The sequence below is a fragment of the Rhinatrema bivittatum genome, chromosome 12, assembly GCF_901001135.1.
Source record: "Rhinatrema bivittatum chromosome 12, aRhiBiv1.1, whole genome shotgun sequence".
NCBI classification, from domain to species: domain Eukaryota; kingdom Metazoa; phylum Chordata; class Amphibia; order Gymnophiona; family Rhinatrematidae; genus Rhinatrema; species Rhinatrema bivittatum.
The window spans coordinates 82,135,417-82,160,071 of NC_042626.1; the positions used below are offsets into that span (position 1 = coordinate 82,135,417).

The 24,655-nt window shown below is 48.6% G+C and overlaps 1 protein-coding gene across 7 annotated transcripts in view; it reads left to right on the forward strand.

Annotated features, from left to right (window-relative positions):
* SP2 (Sp2 transcription factor) overlaps positions 1-24,655 on the forward strand; it is a 75,390-nt gene that overhangs the window by 35,229 nt on the left and 15,506 nt on the right. For 6 of the 7 annotated variants that reach the window (XM_029574051.1, XM_029574044.1, XM_029574047.1 and 3 more), the window contains 3 exons: positions 13,994-14,300; positions 15,096-15,270; positions 22,163-22,356. In XM_029574051.1, coding sequence (XP_029429911.1) covers positions 13,994-14,300; positions 15,096-15,270; positions 22,163-22,356 — 676 coding nt within the window. Of the gene's footprint in view, positions 1-13,993; positions 14,301-15,095; positions 15,271-22,162; positions 22,383-24,655 lie in introns of all 7 variants that reach the window. The other variant, XM_029574050.1, reaches the window with a different exon arrangement.

Genomic DNA, 24,655 nt, shown 5'->3' on the forward strand with positions numbered 1-24,655 from the left:
CCCCTCCTCGGCAGGACAGGCAAATTTAGTTCGGGGATTGCTTCCCCTCAGCATGGCCAGGCCGTTCCCGGGTTGGTAAAGCCCAGGAATGGCGGCCATCTTGGATTTTTCAGCGGCTCCGATTTCGGAGCTGCCTGGGGCTGGGGGGCTGTATTTTTTGGAGCCCCCCGATTTCAGCCCTGCGGCCCCCCAGGATGGGATCCCTGAATCTAAAGCGAACCTCACAAAAATGCCTTTTAAAGGATCTCTCCTGTTTTGGAGCGAACTGGAGAAGTTAGCCAACAAATGGGGCGAATCCCCAGTACCCTGATTACCTGAAGACAGGAACAAAAGAACATAGCGCTCCTCCCCCAGAAGAACCAAGCATAGAGGATTGCAGCGTTTTAAACCCTACAAGAACACACAGTCCCAAGCACCTCATTCTTCAGGAAGGTCTCAGTCCTATCGGAACAGGCACATTAAGAGAGGAGCAAGCTCAGGGGCAGGCTTCGGCTGTATACCACAATGAGAAGACGTAGATACATCGACAGGAAGAAGACATAAGGGGCAGACTTACTCTCTTCTACCAAAGATGGGTCGAGGTAAAATCGGACAAGTGGGTCCTAACTATCATTCGAGAGGGGTACTCCCTGGAATTCCAAAGCATCCCCCCAGACAAATTTATGACATCACCGTGCCACTCCCTCTCCAAGAGACTGGCAGTGGAAACCACATTAGCAAGACTACTCAGCCTGAAGGCAATAGCTCCGGTGCCCAAGTCTCAAAAAAATACTGGCCACTATTCCATCTATTTTATAGTTCCCAAGAAAGAAGGAACATTCCAGCCCATCCTGGACCTCAAGGCCGTCAACCGTTACTGAAGGTACCACACTTCCGCTTGGAAACCCTACACTCCGTTATAATGGCAGTACAACCGGGAGATTAATAAATCTCCCTGGACCTATCTGAAGCCTACCTTCACATCCCGGTCCATCAGGACCACCAGAGCTTCCTGCGCTTTGTGATACTGCGCAATCATTACCAATTTCAAGTGCTACCCTTCGGACTAGCTACCGATCCCAGAACCTTCACCAAAATTATGGTGGTAGTAGCGGCAGCACTGAGGAAAGGAGGAGTCCTGGTACATCCTTATTTGGACGATTGGCTGATCAGAGCAAAGTCTCAGGAAGAGAGTCATCACACAACCACCAGAGTCAAGAACCTACTACAAAAGCTCGGGTGGGTCGTGAACACAGCCAAGAGCTGCCTACAGCCCTCCCAGTCACTAGAATACTTGTGAGTCCGGTTCGATACCAAGTATGGCAAGGTCTATCTTCCCCCTCCAAGGAGAAGGAAACTGATGGGTCAATTGCAAAACCTGTTGAACTCAGATCGCCCCAAGGTTTGGGACTACCTTCAAGTCCTCGGCCTCATGACATCAACTCTGGAAGTTGTTCCGTGGGCAAGGGCCCATATGCGACCACTACAAAGTTCCCTACTGTCACAATGGAATTCAGTGTCCCAGAGCTACTCAATTCGCCTCCAGCTACTGACAGAGGTTCAGCATCAGCTTCAATGGTGGCTGCAGGGAGAACACCTAAGCAGAGGCGTAAACCTACCCCACCAAACTGGATTTGCTCACCACGGATGCGAGTCTGCGAGGGTGGGGAGCCCACTGTCAGGAACTGACAGCCCAGGGACAATGGAACAAGGAAGAGGCGGGATGGAACATAAACCGCCTGGAAGCGAGAGCGGTCAGACTAGCCTGCCGACGATTCAGCCACAGACTCCGAGACGAGTCCTTCAGAGACATGTTGGACAACGCAATGACCGTTGCTTACATCAACTGGGGAGGAACAAAGAGCCAGCAGGTGTCTCTAGAAATAGACCCCCTCATGAACTGGGCAGAAATAAATCTACAAGGGATTTCGGCCTCCCACATCACGGGAAAAGACAACAACTCTGCGGACTACCTCAGCAGAGAAAGCCTAGACCCGGGGGGAATGGTCGCTGGCGGAGACAGCCTTCCAGCTGATAGTAAATCAATGGGGTCTCCCAGCCATGGACCTACTAGCAACGTCGCAATGCCCGGGTCCCCAGATTCTTCAGCCGCAGACGAGAACCACAATCTCAAACGCTCTCGTTCAGAACTGGCCAGAGGAAAGCCTCCTGAATGCCATCCCATCCTGGCCATTACTGGGCAGGGTCATCTACAAGATAGAACACCACAGGGGACTAGTCCTAGTCGCCCCAGACTGGTACGCGGACATGCGAAGACTATTGGCTGGGAATTCTCTACGTCTACCACCATCAAGGGACCTTCTTCGGTAGGGACCGATCTCCCGTGAAGACCCGGCTCTATTATCTCTTACGGTATGGCCCTTGAGAGGACTAGCCTAAAGAAGCACGGCTATTCAAAAGCCGTGATTGACATCCTGCTTCGGCACGCAAGTTCTCCACATCTGTCTTATATACGGATCTGGAGAGTATTCGAAGAGATTCCCACGATCCTAGAATTCCTACAGGAGGGCATGCAGAAGGGGTTGTCCCTCAAGGTCCAAGTCGCAGCACTGGCCTGTTTCAGGACCGAAGTGGACGGCATCAGACTATCAACTCATCCTGATGTGTCCCGCTTCCTGAAAGGAGTCAAACAACTCCGACCACAACTAAAGTGGCCAGTGCTTCTATGGAACCTCAACCTAGTACTAGATTTCCTAGCAGGGGAATCCTTCAGACCAACAAGCGCCCTGTCTCTACGTCTCCTGACTTTAAATACAGTGTTCTTGATCGCAATATGCTCAGCCAGGCGCATCTCCGAACTTCAAGCATTATCCTGTTGGGAAGCGTTCCTCTGGTTCACTCCAAGCACCATACAGCCATGTACGGTACCATCCTTCCTTCCAAAAGTGGTTTCCCAGTTCCATATGAACCACACCATATCCTTACCATCACCAGATGAGCACAGGGATTTGGAAGACTCACGCCTCCTCCACCTCCTGAATGTCAGTTGAACCAGTTCGTTTAATCAAGTGTAATAAAGTATTAAGCAACATATATCCACACTGGCTTTTCGAAGAGAATACTGAAGAGCTAAGCAAGCTGCACAGGTATATGTAGGCTAATGTCAACTTTGAAATCTGACTCCTTCTCCCATCTGCTATCAGGAGAGCACAATACCATTGGTCCTGAGTCCATCTGTCTACACTAAGGAAAATTATCAGGTAAGTAATTTCTCTATTTCTCCTTGATGGTGATGACGCTGTGCGACTAGATGGAATCATTGCGAAACTGGAGGACAAAACTCAGATTGATAGACTAAAAGATATCACTAGGACCAAATGGTGTTTACCCCAGAGTTCTGAAGGAAATAAAATTGTAGACCTGTTTCTAGTGATTTACAACCTATCATTTAAAACAGCCATGGTACCAGAAGACTGGAAGGTGGCCAATATGATGACCTTTTTAAAAAGGACTCCAGGAGTGATCTGGGAAACTATAGATTGGTGAGCCTGACTACAGTGAAGCTATTCTTAAAAACAAAATTACTGACCATATAGATGTGGTTTAATGGGGGAGAATCAATATGGATTTTTCAAAGTGGGACAACTTGCCTTACCAATTTACTAGTTTGTTTTTTTTTAGATTATAAATAAACATGCAGACAAAGTTGAGCCATTGACATAATGTATTTAAAAAGGGCTCCAGGGGCAATCTGGGAAACTACAGACCAGTTAGCCTGACTTCAGTGCCAGGAAAAATAGTGGATAGTGTTCTACATATCAAAATCACAGAATATATAGAAAGACATGGTTTAATGGAACAAAGTCAGCATGGCTTTACCCAAGGCAAGTCTTGCCTCACAAATCTGCTTCACTTTTTTGAAAGAGTTAATAAACATGAAGATAAAGGTGAACCGATAGATGTAGTATACTTGGATTTTCAGAAGGCGTTTGACAAAGTTCCTCATGAGAGGCTTCTAGGAAAAGTAAAAAGTCATGGGATAGGTGGCGATGTCCTTTCGTGGATTGCAAACTGGCTAAAAGACAGGAAACAGAGAGTAGGATTAAATGGACAATTTTCTCAGTGGAGGGGAGTGGGCAGTGGAGTGCCTCAGGGATCTGTACTGGGACCCTTACTTTTCAATATATTTATAAATGATCTGGAAAGGAATACGACGAGTGAGATAATCAAATTTGCAGATGATACAAAATTGTTCAAAGTAGTTAAATCAGAAGCAGATTGTGATAAATTACAGGAAAATCTTGTGAGCATTTGGGCATCCAAATGGCAGATGAAATTTAATGCTATAGTTACACAATGTCAGGTTCTAGAACGGGTAGATGTGAATCGGTTATTTACTTTCGGATAATAGGACTAGGGGACACTCCATGAAGTTAGCATGTGGCACATTTAAAACTAATCAGAGTTCTTTTTCACTCAACGCACAATTACCGTATTTTTCGCTCCATAAGACACACCTGATCATAAGACGCACCTAGGATTCAGAGGGGGAAAATTAAAAAAAAAAAAAAAATGTTGTGCTAAACCAGTTCTGTCCTCGGGCGTCTGTGCGTCTTATGGAGCAAATTAGGGGAGTGCATAACATTTTTTTTTCTCCCCATTTTGTTTTCGGGTCTGGGGAGGGCCATTTTGGTCCATTCCCCAGATCAGAAAACTTATCTTTTTTCTTTCTGTGGGAACACCCCCCCCCCCCATCCCAACCCTTTAAATTAATTAACAACTCCCCACCCTCCTGACCCCCCAAGACCTGTCAAAAGTCCCTGGTGGTCCAGCAGTGGTCCAGGAGCGATCTCCTGGACTTGGGTCGTCGGCTGCCAGTAATCAAAATGGCGCCGACGGTCCTTTGCACTTACTATGTCACTGGGGCTACCGCTGCCATTGGTCGGCCCCAGTGATATAGTAAGTGCAAAGGGCCGTCGGTGCCATTTTGATTACTGGCAGCCAACGACCCAAGTCCAGGAGATCGCTCCTGGATCCCTGCTGGACCACCAGGGACTTTTGGCAGATCTTGGGGGGGTCAGGCGGGTGGGGGTTGTAGTAAATTAATTTGGCAGGTCTTTGGGGGGGGGTCAGGAGGGTGGGGGGGGGGGTTTATTAGGTTTTTAGGGGTTTTTTTTTTATATTCTCTCCATAAGACGCACAGACATTTTCCCCCTACTTTTGGGGGGAAAAAAGTGCATCTTATGGAGCGAAAAATACGGTAAACTCTGGAATTTGCTGCCAGGGCATGTGGTTAGTGCAGTTAGTATAGCTGGGTTTAAAAAAGGATTGGATAAGTTCTTGGAGGAGAAGTCCATTACCTGCTATTAATTAAGTTGACTTAGAAAGTCGCCACTGCTATTACTAGCAAAAGTAGCATGGGATAGACTTAGTTTTTGGGTACTTGCCAGGTTCTTATGGCCTGGATTGGCCACTGTTGGAAACAGGATGCTGGGCTTGATGGACCCTTGATCTGACCCAGTATGGCATGTTCTTATGTTCTTAATGTATTCGGATTTTCAGAAAGCATTTGACAAAGTAACTGATAAAAAAGTACTCGGGAAATTGGGAGGTCACATGATCAGAGACAGTATCCTATTATAGATTAGTAACTGGATGAAAGACAAGAAATGGAGAGTAGGACTAAATGATCAGTTTTTTAAATGGAGAAAAGTCAGTGGAGTGCCCCAGGGTTCTGTGTTGGGACCAGTGCTTTTTAGCATATTCATAAATGATCTGGAGAAAGGAACGAAGAGTGAAATGACCAGATTTGCAGATGACACAAAATTATTTCAAGTCATTAAAACAGCAACAGATTGTAAAGAACTGCAGAATGACCTTGAGACTAGGAGACTGGGCTTCTAAATGTCAGATGCAATTTAATGTGGGCAAGTGCAAAGTGATACAAGTAGGGAAAAATAATCCAACTACAAGTACATGATGCTGGGTTCCGTATTAGAAGTCACCACCCAGGAAAAGGACCTCATTCTTGTGGACAAAATACCTTGAAATTCTCAGTTCAGTGTGTAGCGGCATTCAAAAAGACAAATAGAATGCTAGGAATAATTTGGAAAGGAATATAGAGAGCAAAACTGAGAATATCATAATGCCTTTGGATAGAATCATGGTGCGACCACATCTTGAGTATTCTGTGCAGTTTTGGTCGCCCTATCTGAAAATAAGACATAGTGGACGTAAAACATTACAGAGAAAGGCAAACAAAAATGATAAAGGGGATGGAAAAGCTCTTATGGAGAAAGGCTAAACAGATTAGGGCTCTTTAGCTCAGAAAAGAGATGATTGAGATATACAAAATCATGAGTGAGGTGGAAGGGTAAATAGGGAATGGTTATTTACCCTTTCCAACACTAAGACTAGGGGATACACCATTAAATTAGCAACTGACAGATTTAAAAAAATGGAAGAGAGTATTTTTTTCACTCCGCTATGGAATCTGTTGCCAGAAGATGTGGCTAAGGCAGCTAACATAGTGGGACTCAAAAGAATATTGGACAAATTCCTGAAGGAAAAGTCCACAAACTGATATTCCCTGTACATACCCGGATCAGTCCAGACTGCTGGGTTTTGCTTCCCTTCCAGCAGATGGAGACAGAGAAAAACTTGAAGAGCAGTACCCCCTCTTAGTACATTTGCTACCTGCATCCCTTCAGTATTTCTTTATCACCAGCAGATGGAGGTGGCAGAACCTTCGGTCCTGATCTTAGATTACTAAAACAAAAAAAAAGCAGAGACTATAGGTGTACTCTACCTTTCTTACATAGAAACATAGAAATGATGGCAGAAGAAGACCAAACGGCCCATCCAGTCTGCCCAGCAAGCCTTCGCACTCTTTTTTTTTTTTTTCTCATACTTGTGTTACTCTTGGCTCTTAGTAACCTTTTGGTTCTATTTCCTTTCCACCCCCACCATTAATGCAGAGAGCAGTGTTGGAGCTGCATCTAAGTGAAATGTCTAGCTTAATTAGTTAGGGGTAGTAACCGCCGCAATAAGCAAACTACACACATGCTTATTTGTTTACCCAGACTATGTAATTCAGTCCTTGTTGGTTGTTGTCTGTATATAGGTCCACTTTTCTTCATTCCCCCTGCCGTTGAAGCAGAGAGCTATGCTGGATATGCATTGAAAGTGAAGTAACGGGCTTATTTTGTCTGGGGTAGTAACTGCCATAACAAGCAAGCTACTCCCTGCTTTTTTGTGAATGCAAATCCTTTTTTCCACATTCGTTCACGTCCTCTAGATTTTATGGATCCACAGTGTTTATCCCACGCCCCTTTGAAGTCCTTCACAGTTCTGGTCTTCACCACTTCCTCCGGAAGGGCATTCCAGGCATCCACCACCCTCTCCGTGAAGAAATACTTCCTGACATTGGTTCTGAGTCTTCCTCCCTGGAGCTTCAAATCGTGACCCCTAGTTCTGCTGATTTTTTTCCGACGGAAAAGGTTTGTCGTTGTCTTTGGATCATTAAAACCTTTCAAATATCTGAAAGTCTGTATCATATCACCTCTGTTCTTCCTTTCCTCCAGGGTGTACATATTTAGATTCTTCAATCTCTCCTCATAAGTCATTCAATGAAGACCTTCCACCTTTTTGGTCGCCCTTCTCTGGACCGCCTCCATCTTGTCTCTGTCTCTTTGGAGATACGGTCTCCAGAACTAAACACAGTACTCCAAGTGAGGCCTCACCAAGGACCTGAACAAGGGGATAATCACTTCCCTTTTCTTACTCGATATTCCTCTCTATGCAGCCCAGCATTCTTCTGGCTTTAGCTATCGCCTTGTCACATTGTTTCGCCGACTTCAGATCATTAGACACTATCACCCCAAGGTCTCTCTCCTGCTCCGTGCACATCAGCCTTTCTCCCCCCATCGAATACAGTTCATTCGTATTTCCACTCCCCATATGCATGACTCTGCACTTCTTGGCATTGAATCTCAACTGCCATATATTCGACCACTCTTCCAGCTTCCTTAAATCCCATCTCATTCTCTCCACTCCTTCCGGCGTGTCCACTCTGTTGCAGATCTTAGTGTCGTCCGCAAAAAGACAAACCTTACCTTCTATCCCGTCCGCAATGTTGCTCACAAAGATATTGAACAGAACCGGTTCAAGCAGGACAATAAAAAAGTGCTGTTCCTCCCAGGGGGTTAGGCAGATCCTGGTGAGACCATCCTCCCTGATTGCAGACATATCAGAGCTAGGGTTGGAGGCCCTATCAGCTCCGTTTCCCGGTGAGACACTTGGGGTGAGTACTGGTGGTTCAGTCCCTCCCCCTTGTTCCTGTCTCCAGAGAAGTTCCATTCTGGTAAGGCCGCTTTAAGAAAACAAAAAAAGTCGGCGAGCTGTTTTTATTTTCAGCATGGCTCCCCGCTGGCTCTGCAAGCTCACTGTTGCGTCAATCCTCCTGGGCTCCGGCAGCAGTTTTTGGACAGTTTCTTTCCCTCACACGCCTCTCCCCTCGCTGGCCATGCCACGTGCGTCCTGATGCGCACGGCCTACGGGGAGCCGGCTACACGGCTCTCCCGTGACGGCCTCTGTTCTCGATGCCTCCCTCGCAGGGAGGGTCTGTCGAGTGCGACTGGGAGAACATCAGCTAGATCCCGTGGTGCGGGAAAGCAGCTGGCTGATCCTGGGAATCTGGCTGACCAGTCCCGCTGAGCACGGGAACGGCAGTCATTTTAGATTCTTTTGCTGCCACGGCATCTCGAGCAGCAGGGGGGAGGGGTCCTCCCGCCTCAACTTTCTCCTCCCGACTTGAGCCCTGGGAGTCCTCAGGGCTCATTTTCAGACTCCCCCCTGATGACTTTGTGGTCCCCCTGGGGGGGATTTGAAGGGTCAGCCCGCTTTTACTGTGGACTTTATGCTGTTAATGCACAAAACTTATATGGCTAGCATGTTCCAGCAGGGTGAAATTAGGGGTGCGTACACTGACTGAAGAGCCACCCCCTCGAAAAGTCCCCAGGTGTTTGGATCCACAGGGGGCTGTTGGGATTCGGAAGATCTGAGGTCTCTTGCCTCGGAGGGATCGGGGGTCCTGTCTTGGGGGCTCCGGACTCGCTGGGGCACCTAGCCCTGGACCCTCCCCCGGTTCCTTCTCCCTTCATTGGGATGGATCAGGACGAGGAACCAGAGAGGCTCGTTCTGGTGGAAGATGATGACCCGAGGGTGGTTTGTTTGTGCCAGAGGGATGAGCTGGATCTGCTGATTCCGCATGTCCTAACTGAGCTGGGGATTGCGCTTACTCGGGAGGTCCCGGGGCACGACACAGTGGATCCTGTCCTGACAGGCTTCCTTGCTCCGGCTAGAACTTTTCCTTTTCATCCTATACTCCTGCAACTTATGATCCGAGAGTGGGATACTCCGGAGGCGAGCCAGCAAGTGTGGCGAGCAATGGACAAGCTCTATCTGCTGCCTTGGAACTCCTCAAGGTTCCAAAGGTGGATGCTTCGGTGTTGGCTGTCGCCAAAAGGACAACTATTCCGGTGGCAGGAGTGGCGGCTCTTAAAGATCTCCAGGACAGGAAGCTCGAAGTCCACCTCAAAAGAATTTCCTGGGTGTCTGCGCTCATTGTCAGGCTGGCTGTCTGTAGCAGTCTTATATAATGAGCGAGCCTGTGGTGGGTTCAACAGTTCCTCAGTGCCAGGGGTCTTTCTCCTTAGGAAGCAGAGCAAGCAGAGGGTTTGGAGGCGGCAGTGGCATATGGCGCGGATGCTTTATATGATCTCCTCCGTACCTCGTCCCAGACTATGGTGTCAGCAGTTTCGGCCAGGAGGCTCTTGTGGCTCTGCAACTGGTCAGCCAAAGTCTCTTCAAAGTCTCAGCTGGGGGCACTCCTTTTTAAGAGCAAGTTCCTGTTTGGAGAGGACTTGGAACAGCTGATAAAGTCCTTAGGAGAGAATAAGGTGCATAAGCTCCCGGAAGACCAGCCTCAGGGCCACAGGAATTTCTTGCCTCCCCGCTCTCGTTTTCAGGGTCAGAGAAGATTTCGTCAGAGCAGGGCGCCTTCCCTTAGACAGAGGCAACCACTGGGGAGATCTCAAGCTTGGTCTCACTCCCTTCAGGGGCGCAGACCGAACCACAACGGCGGTAAATCAAGGGTCTTCGGGATCCAAGTCCTCCCAATGAGATAGCACCGACCCATTCCTCCGTTCCAGTCATAGGGGGAGGGCTCTCCCTGTATTACGAGGAGCGGATTAAAGTAACGTCGGACAAGTGGGTTCTAAACATTATAGAACACGGTTACACTTTAGAATTTGCTCGGCATCTGCAAGACCTGTTTCTGATATCTCCCTGCGGATCCCCGGTTAAGAAGTGGATAGTGAGTCAGACCCTTTGCCGGTTGGAAGATCTTGGGGCCATTGTTCCAGTTCTCCCAGATGAGTGCGGGACCGGGAGATATTCCATCTATTTCATGGTACCCAAAAAGGAGGGCTCTTTCCATCCAATTCTGGACCTAAAAAAGGTGAACAAAGCTCTCAAAGTGCCACATTTTCGGATCGAAACTCTGCGCTCATTCATTGCAGTGGTGCGCAGTGGGAATTCTTGGCTTCCCTGGATCTAATGGAGGTATATCTGCATATCTGAATCCACAAGGATCATCAAAGATTTGAGATTTATGACCCTCAGGAGGCATTATCAGTTTTGGGCCCTCCTGTTCAGGTTAGCGACAGCTTCCCATACCTTCACCAAGGTGATGGTGGTGGCGGCAGCCCTCCAGCAGGCGGGTGTACTGGTTCACCCATATCTAGACCGGCTCATTTGGGCAAAGTCGGAGGACCTCTGCAGGCTGGCGGCACACAAAGTATTACGTCGCCTGCACTCTCTCGGTTGGGTTGTCAGTCATCCTAAGAGTCATCTGCTTCCTTCCCAGGTCCTGGATTTCTTGGGGGCATGATTTGATACCAGAGTCGGCAAAGTCTTCCTCATGCAGGAACAGATTGTCTCAAGTTCAATATCTCTTGTCTGTGCCAGTACCCAGAGTCTGGGATTACTTGCAGGTTCTTGGCTCTATGGTGTCCACTCTGGAATTGGCCCTTGGGCCTTTGCTCATATGAGGCCTTTACAGAGAGCTTTTCTTTCCTGCTAGGATCCGATGTCTGAAGAATTCCAGGTGCCTTTGCCACTCATGGAGTCTGCCAGGTCCAGTCTTTGTTGGTGGCTTGTCCTCGACCACTTGAAGCAAGGCGTGGACCTGGAAGAACTTCAGTGGGTGATTGTAACCACGGACACCACTCTCTCTGGTTAGGGTGCCAGTGGTCGCAGGAGGAGGCGCAATGGTCCATTAATCGCCTGGGAACAAGAGTGGTGCGATTTGCATTGCGGAGATTTCTTCCCCTCGTCCACCATCGGGCGGTACGAGTCTTGTCAGACAATGCGACGGTGGCCTACATCAACCATCAAGGCGGAATAAAGAGTAGTCCGGTAGCCTTGGAAGTGGGAGAAGCTGATAGCCTGGGCGGAATGACATCTAGCCCTGTTGGCGGCCTCTCACATAGCCAGGGTTGACAACGTGCAAGCGGACTTTCTTAGCCGTCAACGTCTGGACCCCGGAGAGTGGGAGTTATCCTTGGAAGCAATGACTCTCATCTCTTGCCGGTGGGGCACTCCCCATTTGGACTTGATGGAGACTCAGAAAAATGCAAAGGCACCACACTTCTTCAGTCGCAGAAAGGAACATGAGGCGGAAGGGGTAGATGCCCTAGTCTTTCCTTGGCCCCGTGATGTTTTGCTCTTCGTTTCCCCCATGGCCTCTCGTAGGCAAGATTCTGAGAAGAATAGAAACTCACCCAGTGATAGTTATCCTCGTAGCTCCGGAGTGGCCCCGGAGACCATGTGGTAGCAAGGGGTTATCCTTTAGTTCCCTCCAGGTGCAAGTGGTAGCTTTGAGATGCCCACTCCGGGGCAACCTGACTGTGGATGGTCCTCTGCGCCTAAGTCATCTTCCAAACCTGCTGTGTCAGGGTCCGGTATTTTTAGGCTAGGTGGATCGTTTTTGTCTAGCGGCCTGGTTTGTGAGAGGAGGCAGTTGAGAAAGAAAGGGTATCCTGAGGATGTCGTATCCACTCTCTTACGGGCGCGGAAGACCTCTACTTCTCTAACTTATGTCTGGGTGTGGAAAGTCTTCAATTCTTGGTGTGGCGAGCAAAGGGTCCCTCCTCGTTAGGCTTCGGTACCACAAATCCTTGCATTTCTACAGAAGGGACTCAGCAAGGGGTTATCCTTTAGTTCCCTCCGGGTGCAAGTGGTAGCTTTGGGATGCCTTAGAGGCAAGATTGAAGGGGCGTCTCTGGCAAAACACCCTGATGTGGTACGTTTTCTGAGAGGGCGAAGCACTTGAACCCTCCGGTCCGTTCCATTTGTCCTTCTTGGAGTCTCAATTTTGTGCTCCGGGTGTTATGTGAACCTCCTTTTGAGCCCCTCAAGAAGGTTACTTTGAAGGATTTAACCCTCAAGACGGTGTTTTTGGTGGCTATCTGCTCTGCTAGGAGGGTCTCTGAGATTCAAGCCCTTTCCTGTCTGGAACCTTTTTCTATGGTTTTCTGATTCTGGGGGTATCACTCAGAACGGTTCCATCCTTTCTTCCTAAGATTGTCTCTGCCTTCCACTTAAATCAGTCTGTGGAACTTCCGGCTTTAGATCGAGATGATACTCATGCTAGAGAATTGAGACGTCTAGATGTCAGAAGAGTTCTCTTGCGTTACCTTGAGGTCATCGGTGCTTTTCGGGTATTGGATCATCTTTTTGTTCTGTGGAGTGGTGCTAAGAAAGGACATAAGGCGCCTAAAGCTACTATTGCCCATTGGTTGAAAGAGGCTATCGCTTTCGCTTATATTTGCCGTGAACGACCGGTTCCAGACGGTCTAAAAGCTCATTCAATCCAGTCACAAGCTGCTTCCTGGACAGAAAGCCAGTTGGTATCGCCACGCGATCTGCAGGGCAGCGACTTGGAAGTCTCTGCACACTTTTGCCAGACATTATCATTTGGACGTCCAGGCACCGGATGTTGATGGTTTTGGGAGCAGTGTCATTTGAGTGGGACTCTCCAGGTCCCACCCCAGTTAGGGAAGCTTAGGTACATCCCAGCAGTCTGGACTGATCTGGGTACGTACAGGGAAAGGAAAATTGGTTCTTACCTGCTAATTTTCGTTCCTGTAGTACTACGGATCAGTCTAGACGCCCGCCCATTGGGGGGTGTTCAGTATTGAGAGTCCATTCGTTTTTTTCTAGTCACAGCAATTTGTCTGATTTCCTATACAGCAGAAGATTACAGAATACTCCTTATATGTACATAGTTTGGTGTTCTTCTTGTCCTTGCTTGATCTAACCATTGATTTTAAATTGGTTGTTCTGCTTTGGTAATATTTATACTTAAGGGACGCAGGTAGCACACTGTATTAAGAGGGGGTGCTCTTAAAGTTTTTCTCTGTCTCCACCTGCTGGAAGGGAGGCAAAACCCAGCAGTCTGGACTGATCCGTGGTACTACAAGAATGAAAATTAGCTGATCCGTGATACTACAAGAATGAAAATTAGCAGGTAAGAACCAATTTTCCTTTAGCCAGGTAGCGCTTATCCCTGGGAGTGAGATTCAAGAAATAGATCAACCATTGGAGATCAGCCAGCTACTTCTCACCTGATCTGGCCACTGCTGGAGATGGGATGCCAAGCTTGATGACCTTGGTCTGACCCAGCATGGCACTTCTTACTTTTTTACTTAGTCCTATCATTGCATGATGGTCTTTGGCTAGGGGCCATGAGGCACAGACCATGGTTCACTTCAGAGCCTGGTACATGTGCACCCTGAATTTGACCAGCAGGTGTCAGTGTAACAAAGGTTTCTGCCTGGCAGCAAGCATTGCAGTTACTGAGCCTTTAGATCGGTCTTGAGATTTGTGGAGAGACCATTGAGTGGAAGGAGTGGTGGAAGCAAGATTACTGAGACATGTTCTCCTTGATGGCTGTGTGTGGACGCTTCATGCCTGCATCTTATCTTTTCAGGTGTACATTCGGACTCCGACAGGTGAACTGCAGACAGTGATTGTTCAGGAAGCTCCTGCAGTGCCAATAACGACCTCACCTGTGACCTCCTGTACCAGCTTGTCCCAGAGTTCACATATAGGAGGGAGTGGAAGTAAAACTCCAGCAGCTGCACGCAAAGAACGCACCTTGCCTAAAATTGCCCCTGCTGGAGGCATCATCAGTGTAAATGCAGCTCAGCTGGCAGCTGCTGCCCAGGCCATGCAGACTATTAATATCAATGGGGTCCAGGTGCAAGGAGTCCCTGTCACCATCACCAATACAGGAGGTGGGGCATTGTGCCAGGACCAGCCTTTAACTGGCGCGTGGGGCATGAGTATTGTCAAGACCAGCCTTTAGCCACTGGGGTGGGGATGCTTTGCCAGGGCCAGCCTTAACCGGATGGAGGGAAGGGGGGAGAAGCACAGGGCCAGTCTTTAATTGGGTCAGATGTGCCAGGGCCAGCACTTAACTAAAAGCAGGAGGGTTGTGACGGAGCCAGTCCTTAATTTGGGGAGGGGTAGCAGCAGCAACCCTGTGATACTATGCTAGAGGTGCTGTGAAAGGGTCACAGTGCCTACCCAAGGTCAGCTTTTAATTGGTGGGGGAATTATGATGAGGTCAGCCTTTAATCCTTTGTGTGTGGGGAGGGGAAACACACAGGGCCATGCTTTCATGTGGGGTGAGGTCAATGACAGCTAGTCTATCAGTTGGGGGTGGGACAGACAGCCTGTCACCCAGTTGGGGAGGAGTAGAAACATTGTGACTGGTCTAGCCTTTAATCAGGAGAAGAACTGTGATGGGGCCAGCCTTTAACCAGGGGAGTGTGTGTGTGTGTGTGGGGGGGGGGGGGGGGGGGGAATGATAGCTTTGTGACAGTTTCAGTGGTGCTTTGATGGGCAGTGGCTATCTTGGGCCAGCATTTGATCAGGAGTGGGAGAAGGTACTGGGGGGTGGGGGGGAAGCTGCATTGCGCCAGCCTTTAACTGGTATGGGAGGGGGCTGTGACAGAGGCAGCGGCTGCCAGGGTAAACCATAGTCCTTCGTGACTCCTGAGATTGTGTGTGATGCTTCCCACTAACAGGCCAGCAGCAGCTGACTGTGCAGAACGTGTCTGGCAGCAACCTAACAATCAGCGGCTTGAGCCCCAGCCAGATCCAGCTGCAAATGGAGCAGGCCTTATCAGGAGAGCTGCAGCCTGGGGAGAAGAGGCGCCGCATGGCTTGCACCTGCCCCAACTGTAAGGATGGAGAGAAGAGGTGAGGGGTGACTGCACTGGGAAGCATGTTTGGCTTTATCCCTTGTGCTTTACAGCTCTTCTGATATTATGTGGTTCTTGGTTTTTTCTTACAAGCATTATAACTGACTTTACAAACTTCTGGACGATTTGTTTATAAATAATTATTAGCCAGAGTTTCTCCACCTCTTAATTCTTGGGGCGAGAAATATGAAATGGGCTTTCATGTTGGGATTTGCCAGGTAATCCAGGCTGGCCACTCAGAGATAAGATGCTGCACTTGATGGCATGTCTTAGTCCTTCAGTTCTTCCATCAGATAAGGGGTTGTGAGCAGGGCTTTGCGCACAGTGTGAAGCATCTACACTCTGCCAGATATAGGCTGATGGCTGCCTGTGTTTTCTTCCTTACTAAGGGGGTCATTTATCAAATGGCGTTTTCGCGGAGGAAGTGACATCATTTCCCATGCCGGCTGCTTCTTAGAGGAGCTCTCAGCCCCGGAGCACTTTTCGCTACAAAAACACCGTGCCACCCACCCGAATCGCGGTGATTTTTGGGCGCTTGGGAAGCGGAACGCTGTGGGGCCATGGCGCAAAAAAAAAAAACCGTGGACTTTGCAAAATTTTCATACAGCAAAGGGGGAGACGTGCCGGACCTCCAGGGCCCTAAAATGGTGGTGGCAGTCGAGCAGGAGGACCCGGAGCACGTGGAATCCGACAAAGACCTCCCGGACCCAGAGTGTCCCCTCCGATCCGAGATGCGCTCCTGGTTTATGGAGCTGCGACGCGATATTAAAGGCTTTAAAACGGAAATCGCTGAAAAGCTGCAGGAAATGCGGGAGGACAACGCGGCCTTGGGCCGCCGTGTGGATGACGCGGACCTTCGCTTGGATGAGCACGAGGAGCGCTGGCAGCAGCAGCAGCTGGAGGTGACCGCATTAAAATCCGCACAAACGACCTTGGAGGACAAACTCGAGGATTTGGAGAACAGGACCAGACGCTGTAACCTTCGTTTTAAAGGTGTGCCTGAAACAGAGGACTATCAGGACTGTGTCTCTATTATTCAAAAAATATGCCTCTGGCTTCTTGGGAATTCGGAGACCGGCAGCGAGGGTCCTGCGTTGGATTCAGGGATCGAACGAGCGCATCGGTCCCTGGGACCCAAGTCCGGCAACCGGGTAGACATTGTAGTCTGTTTTCACTCTTATGCTTATAAGGAGAGGATCGCTGCAGCGGCCAGGAAGCAGCGTGTTTGGAGTTGGGAGGGGAATGACATTTCCATTTTTGCAGATCTGGCGGCGAGTACCCTGCGCAAACGAATGGCTCTGCGCCCGGTCACCTCTGCTTTGGCCAGTGCTTCCATACGTTACAGATGGCTGTTCCCCTTCGGCCTCTGGTTCCAAGTGGATGGGAAATCCTATAAAGTTCACTGTCTGGAAGATGCGGTGCCAGCCCTGAAAGCCGTGGGTATTACTGCGGATATTCCGATATCTAAAGAGGTGGCTGCTTCCGGCTCCAGACCAGCCGCCCCACGCTGGCAACGGGTCACCAAAGGAGGCCGTCGGCTTCGGAGGAATGCCAGCGACCACGGGGAATCTGGGACCCTCACCTGAATTGCCTGGCCCATCCAGTTATCTGGGCTCTTATTGACTAAGTTGTCGTGAAACTGACTGCCATTTCAGATGTGCCTCAGCGTCTGTTCACTTATTTCATGGGGTGGACTTATTCTGTTGTCACAGTGTGTATTCTGACTTTATGATTATCAATTGATTGCTCCGGGGGGGGGGCAGACTCCGCACTCCGGCATGGTTTCTTCCTCCATGTTCTTCTCTGGAAGGTGTGGAACCATCCAGGATATTTGCTGGGGGGAGGGGGGGGGGTTTAGCTTCACAATGCCCGGCTTTCATGCTCTTAGAGTGTTCTGTGGTAGTCAGTATGGCCAGGGGTTCCCTCTATTTAAGTGGACTGCCGGGCTATTACACGGGTATGGCTGAGTATGGGGTTTTGTTATCGGATTCTTCTGGGCCGGCACTCTTGGTTCTCGGTGCTGGGCTGTGGGATTGGGGGAGGGGAGGTGCAGAGATATTAAGATTATGACCTCAATTACCTTCCTCTCCCTTAATGTTAAGGGATTGAATTCAGGCAGGAAACGGAAGCTCTTATTTCAGGAAATAGACAGGTTATCTGCCCAGGTGATTTATGTCCAGGAAACTCACCTACGCCAGCGCTATGAGGGCCTCTTACTCTCAGAAAAATACCCCCATCAATTTTGGGCGGCGGCGACACCTGCCTCCAGATATTCGGGTGTGGGAATCCTGGTGCATAAAGACATTCACTTTGAGGTCCGGAATATTCTTTCTGACCTGTTAGGCCGCTACCTTCTCCTTAATGTAGTTCTGGGCGGGGAGTCTTATACACTTTGTTCGGTGTATGGTCCTACCTCTCAGAAAGAAGCGTTTTATACTAAATTGTACAAGCTGTTAATGGATCATGCGGAGGGAAGTGTTATTTTGGGGGGGGGGGATTTCAATTTGACGCTTCATCCCCGTTTTGATACCTCAGCGGGTTCTAGCTCTGACCCTGCCCTGGCCAGGAAGGCGCTCAAACGGATTCTTACGCTTATAGCTGGGGTGGATGTCTGGCGCTCTCGCTTCCCTACTTCCCGCAGCTATACCTACTTCTCACCCTCGCACAATAGCTATTCCCGCCTGGATATGTTCATGCTTGACCGGACCAAACTTAATGCGGTAACAGGGGTTGATATTGAACCTATAGTTTGGTCGGATCATGCGCCTATCTGGTTTAAATTGCGTATGGGCCCGTCTGATGTAGGTCAGCGTTTTTGGCGACTAAATGATTCCCTCCTGGAAGATGGTAGCTTTCAGCAGCAATTGACTCGGGAAATTCGTGAATTTCTCCTTCATAATGATACCGGGGAGGTGGGGGCTGGGACCCTGTGGGAGTGTTTAAAGTGTGTCCTACGAGGCTCCTGTATTGCGAGAGCATCTTTTGTTAAGCAACAGCGGGAGCTGGAGCGCCAGACGTTACTGAAGGCCTTGTCCAAGTTGGAGCGGGCTCATATGAGGGACGGAGTTGGCTCTACGCAGCGGGGGTCCATCCAGGAGCTGCGGGATAAGATTATGGCCCTAGATTCTGCCCGTATTGCCCATCAATTGGAATTGGCCCAACAGCGATTTTTTGAGGGTGGGAACAAGGCTGGACGTTACTTAGCCCACAGCCTTAAACGGAAGCAGGCACAAGCCACTATTTTAAAAATAAAGGATCCCTCTGGGGGGCTCCTTACTGATAATGCCTCTATTCGGGGCTGCTTTCAAAGTTTTTACTCCGCTCTGTACCATGGCGACCCTGATATACAGGAAGCTTCGATTGAGGCATACCTGTCTCGGCTTCCCATCCCTACCTTGACGGCGGCCCAGCGACAATTTTTAGATGGGGACATCTCCGCTATGGAACTTCAGGACGCTATCGACTCCCTCAAACTGGGGAAATCCCCGGGGCCTCGATGGGTATACTCCCCGGTTTTTTATAAATTATTTGCTACGGCCCTAGCCCCTCTATTGTTGAAATTTTTCAACTCCCTGAAAACGGGGTCGTCCCTGTCTGCCCAGGCCAACTTGGCGGGCATTACACTATTACTTAAACCTGACCGGGACCCATCCGTTTGTGGTTCTTATCGGCCCATTTCTTTATTGAATATTGATGTTAAGTTACTGGCAAAAATCTTGGCGAACCGCCTGAATTGTTTTATTTCTCACTTGGTGGGGCTCGATCAGGCTGGCTTTATTCCTGGGAGGACTACTGCGGATAATGTTCACAAAATTTTGGACATTATCTGGTATGCCCAAACACACAACATCCCGGCAGTGGCTTTGTCAATTGATGCTGAAAAGGCATTCGACCGAGTGCACTGGCCTTATCTTTTTCAGACTTTAGAGCATATGGGGTTTGGCTCCTCTTATTTGCAGTGGTTGGGTCAGCTCTATCACTCTCCCCGGGCATGTTTAAAGGTAAATGGAGGCTACTCAGCTCCTTTTGATGTGGGCAGGGGGACTAGGCAGGGTTGCCCGCTATCCCCCCTCCTCTTTGCTTTATTTCTTGAGCCATTTGCTATCTCCATACGCGGCAATGCTGACATTTCTGGGGTACCTATGGGCGCCTTGTCTCCCAAGATATCCCTATATGCTGATGACATTTTGTTTACGCTCTCAGACCCAGCCGACTCTCTCGACTCTGTTATTGCTGAGATGGAGGCTTTCGGTAGGGTTTCTGGTTTTGCCGTAAATTGGGAAAAATCAGAGGTTCTTAACATCAATTTACATACCCGCATGGTCAATTTCCTTCAGGAGCTGTTCCCCTTTAAATGGGCCAAAACCCAAATTAAATATCTGGGCATTCACCTTAGTGTAACGCAAGATCTGCTTACCATTAACTATACCCCGCTGTGGACTAAATTAGCAAAGGATATGGAGGAGTGGAGTCGATATCAGATATCTTGGTTGGGTAGAATGGCTGCCTTTAAAATGAATGTCCTCCCGAAATTATTGTATCTTTTTCAGACACTCCCAGTGCTGGTTCCCATGTCTATGTTAAAACAATGGCAGCGAAGGTGTATGGCTTTCATCTGGGCGGGCAGGCGACCCCGGGTAGCCTGTAGAGTACTTACACAACCTAAAGGTAGAGGTGGCCTGGGAGTTCCGGATCTTATCCGCTACTATCGTGCTGCTCAATTTAAAAAACTGGTGGATTTACAATCATCCCATAGGCAGAAACTGTGGGTTGTTATTAACCAGGAACTTCTTGGCTCTGTTCCACTCAGTAGCCTTATCTGGCAGCCTAAGCACACCTGGACGGTGAATCCGGGGGCGGTGTTGCCTCCCTCTACACTTATGCTGCTTCACCTGTGGCATCACCTTGGTGCTCCCCTGGTGGGAAATAGGGAATACCATGCCAGTACCCATTTATATTACAACAAGGCCTTTCGCCCGGGATGTGAGAGCTCCATTTTTTTAGACTGGAGACGACGGGGCATTACGACGTGGGGACATGTTTGGGGCTCTACAGCTTTACGCTCTTTTGCTGATCTTCAGCGAGCCTATGACTTACCTGAGTCGGCGTTGTACCCCTATTTGCAATTAGCGCATTTTGCTAAGGCCACCGGGCTTAGTACTCCACTCGCTCAGGAACCCTCTGATTTTGAGAAACTTTGTGAGCGGGCGCATAGTTGCCCCAAAATGCTGTCAAGGCTTTATCAAATGTTATTGGTACGGGATCCCCCTCTTTACACCTTCCAGACGGCTTGGGAGCGAGATCTTCGGGTTAGCTGGACCCCATAGCGTTGGAAGTCGGTCTTTCGCCGGCTGGGCAGGGGACATATTGCTGCTTCTCTTATTGAGAACTCGTATAAGCTCTTGTACCGCTGGTACAAATGTCCCTCACAGTTACATAAATTCTTGCCTTTATATCCTGATACTTGTTGGCGAGGTTGTGGGGAGGAGGGCACGTTTTATCATATGTGGTGGACCTGCTCCCATGTCAGTTTAGTTTGGAGGCAGGTGTCCCTCTGGTTGAGCAAGCTTTTCCCGGGTCTGCCCTCGCTCACCCCTGCTCAGGCCCTGCTGGGCTTGGCACCCACTGGGCTTTCGCAGGATTCTAATCAGTTAGTTCAATTTGTCTCTACTGCCAGCCGCTGTGAGATAGCACGTTTATGGAAAGACACCAGAACTCCCAAGATAGAGGACATTCACAACAGAGTGCGGAAAATTTATTTATTAACCAAAATTACAGCATTCAACAATAAGACAGTCTCCCGTTTTACATCGATTTGGCACCCTTACCAACAATGGCTTTCTGGGGGGCCGGGGGGTCCTTTGCCTTAAATATTATGTTAGCGGTAGGGGCCCTTCGCTTTTCATATTTTTTTTTTTTTTTCTCTCGGGGGGTAACCCATAGGATCATATCTATGCTTTTGTGTGACTCCATGTATGCTCTGCTTTTCTAATTTCTTTTGTCATTGTGAAGCTAGGGGGGGTGGGGGGGGTGGGGTGCTATATTCATTAAACATAAACAACTTGGTTTTGCTATTCTGTGATGTTTCACCTACAGTTGTTCCTGGCTCTGATTGCAGCTTTGTGCAGTTTCTTATGTATACTTCATTTTCTACTTGTATGGTCCGATCTGTAGGTTTCATTCTGTTGTTTCAATAAAAACCTTTAATAACAAAAAAATGGCGTTTTCGCATGCGTTAAGCGCCTTTAACACATGTGAAAACGCCTTTAACGCATGCAATAGCACCATAACACATGCAAATCTCAAAAAGAAGGAGGGGTTAGGGGCGGGAGTGGGCTCACAGTTTTGCAAAGCCCAATCGCACGGCTTTAACTCTGATTTTAACTACACCTTTTTCATTAGCGTTAGGCCATGCGATAGGTTGCGTTAGGGCTTTATTGCACATTGTGATGTTTTCGCCCATGCCGGTTTTAATAGTTTTGAAGCTCCTGGAGAGCCAGCCTAGCTATCAGGGCCCATCCTAGAGAGAGAGAGAGCCTAGCCATAATGCCCTCACACTAGATAAGTATTTATATCTCTATGGGAAGCCCACCTAGTAACTCAGTTACCCAGGTAGAGAGTCCATCAAGCTAGGTTGAGAGAACATTGCACAAATCTCATCTTTGGGTGAGTTTCCTCACTCCGAAGGTTCTCAAATGTTCACAATTCTGAAATGTATCGCAAAGTGTGAAAAGGTTAGTGTTTCGCATAGGTATTAGTGCACTTTGCGATAAACTGCCTATTACCATAAAACACACCCCTTTTCCTATTGCATGCGATATTTTTCGCATTTTGATAAATCCAGGCCTAAGTTTGATGCTAACAGCAGCTCTGGTTTCTTTTTCCCTCAGATCTGGGGAACAGGGGAAGAAAAAGCATGTGTGTCACATACCTGAGTGCGGCAAGACCTTCCGGAAAACCTCGCTCCTGAGAGCACATGTACGCCTGCACACGGGGGAGCGACCTTTTGTCTGTAACTGGGTCTTCTGTGGGAAACGGTTTACACGCAGTGATGAGCTGCAGCGGCATGCCAGGACGCACACGGGTGTGTAACATTCAAATCTGTTCCGGGTATGCTATGACAGGAACACCATGATATGGGGTCTGCCTGAAATCAGCTGTGATGTGCAGAATATAGGAACTATAAATCATATATCAAAAATGTATTTCCAAGAAAACCCCATATATTTGTATGATACCATGACTTCATATGTTTAATACTCCTGGGTGAATTCACAAACAAACTGAAAATTCTGCACCAAAAAATGACAGGTTCTGTGCACACATTTTTCTAAATTCTGCAAAATTCTGCACGTTTATTTGTCAAAATAACAATTTTTTGCAAATTATCATTCTGTAATTCAGTACAATCCAGTATTTACATTTTTCTCACTTATATTGGTCTGCCTAGGGCACTACAGACCCTAACACCACCCCCTGCCCAATACACCCCGAGTTGAAAGTGCCTCTCTCTTTTTATAGTGGTAGATGTATATAGCCATGTTCTCCCTTATACAGTGCTTGCTTTCTCTCTCCCCCCCCCCCCCCCCCCCCACACACACACGATGACAGCTCTCGTACCTCCTGGAGACGTCCCAGGTATGGTCTTTAGACAGGCTCATGCAACTTGCGAGTCTGTGTCTTGCTGCCTTCCACGTGCTTCTGGGGATCATGCTCTTCCTCTTCCGGCAAGGCTCACAGAGCAAATAATATCTTAGCATCCAGTCAGATGAATCCAGAACAAGTGGGTTATGCACCCCTACCAGCAGATGGAGACTGAGCAAGCTGATGTCACAATATATATACCCCTGCAGTGACATCAGGCTGCCAGTATTCTCAGTCTCCAGCAGATGGTGGACGTTCATCTCCCTACAGGGGATTGCTTCATTTTGTAAAAGAATTGATATTACAGTGCCCTGCTCTCATTCGGTGATACCTAAAGGTCCCTCCCCCAGCTGAGAATTCCTGAGGTGGTTGGTCTGGTAGCTGATTTTTCAGCCAGTGTGGACTTAGCTGCTTAAGCGGGTGAAAGGCAGCAGGTGCAGGAAGCAGAGCGTGGCAGTGATGACATATGCCCTCTCCCCCTGCAGCCGGAGACCGTTTCTTTACTCAGTCAGGTAAGGCTGAGCTCAGGTAAGTTAAAAATAAAAAATATATATTTATAGAGACGTAAATGGAGGCTTTTGTAGCATAGGTCTTCCTCCTTTTATCTGGTCTCCATGCTCAATGTGCCGTTCCGACGCTCGTCCCGCTCCGTGGGAGGTCGAGGGACATGGGCAGCCTGGCGGGTTAAGCAGCCTTGGTAGGCTAGGCCCTGCTCCAAGGCTTTTTTGCTGTGTGCCATGTGGCAGGCCGCAATGGCATTTTGCATGCTTTTCTTAGGCTGCCCTCTACAGGATTTCGGTTCAGCATCCAGGTTGTGCGTCCAGTTTTTGTACACTTAGTCAGGACTCGTATTCCATGAGTCTAAGTTAAACGGCGCCTTAAATGGCCGCATGCTTATCTGCACACCCAAGTTACATTATGCACTTAAATTGTTTTTACACAGCTCAGTTTTGGGACGCCTAAGTGTTGGAAAGCTAATTTGTGGATGCCTAGTGCTTTTGGATATACAAAAAAAAAAACCCCCAGCTAGATGCATGCCTCTGGTTGCCGCTTAAGCTCACTGTCTGCCATAATGCCTAAGAAGCCTAAGTGCTGCCTGTCATATTCGGGCATCTCAGCCAGGAGTGCCCACTAACTTGTGCCACCACTGTTTGGAGGGTCAGGGAGAATTTTCTTCTGATTTCACTAAACCTGGCTCTTTCCAGCCAGATATAAGCCTGGGTACAGACTGCTCAGGTAGGGCATCTGATTTTGGAACTCCCCTAACTAGTTCCTCAGTAGGGGATGGTAGCTCAATGTGTGCAACTCGAGTACCTCCTGGATTGGAATCTTCTACCTTTTCATGGGTGGAGTTTTTCCAGGGATTGCAATTCTTTCTCCAGGCGCAATCCATCTCGTTCTAATACTCCCAAAGCAGAGTCACAAATAGGAACCTTGCTGGGACCTACTGTTAAGCACTGGAGTACTGCTAGTGCGGCGGCAAGACTTCATGATGGAGGTCCAGGTGGCATGGATGACCCCAATCTTGACTCCCTTGAGGATGGTGAAATTCCTCCAGAACTGCCAGCTCTGATTTCCCAGACCTTGAAACTGCTCAGAGTTCCTGGAGCAGACACTGTGACTGCGCCAAAGGAAAATCTAATTTTGGTTTCCTTGTGTAAGGCCTCTTGTTTTTTCTCCATGATGGAAGTTATTCAAGAATTAATTGATCTTGAGTGGGGGCCCCAGAGGCTAATTTT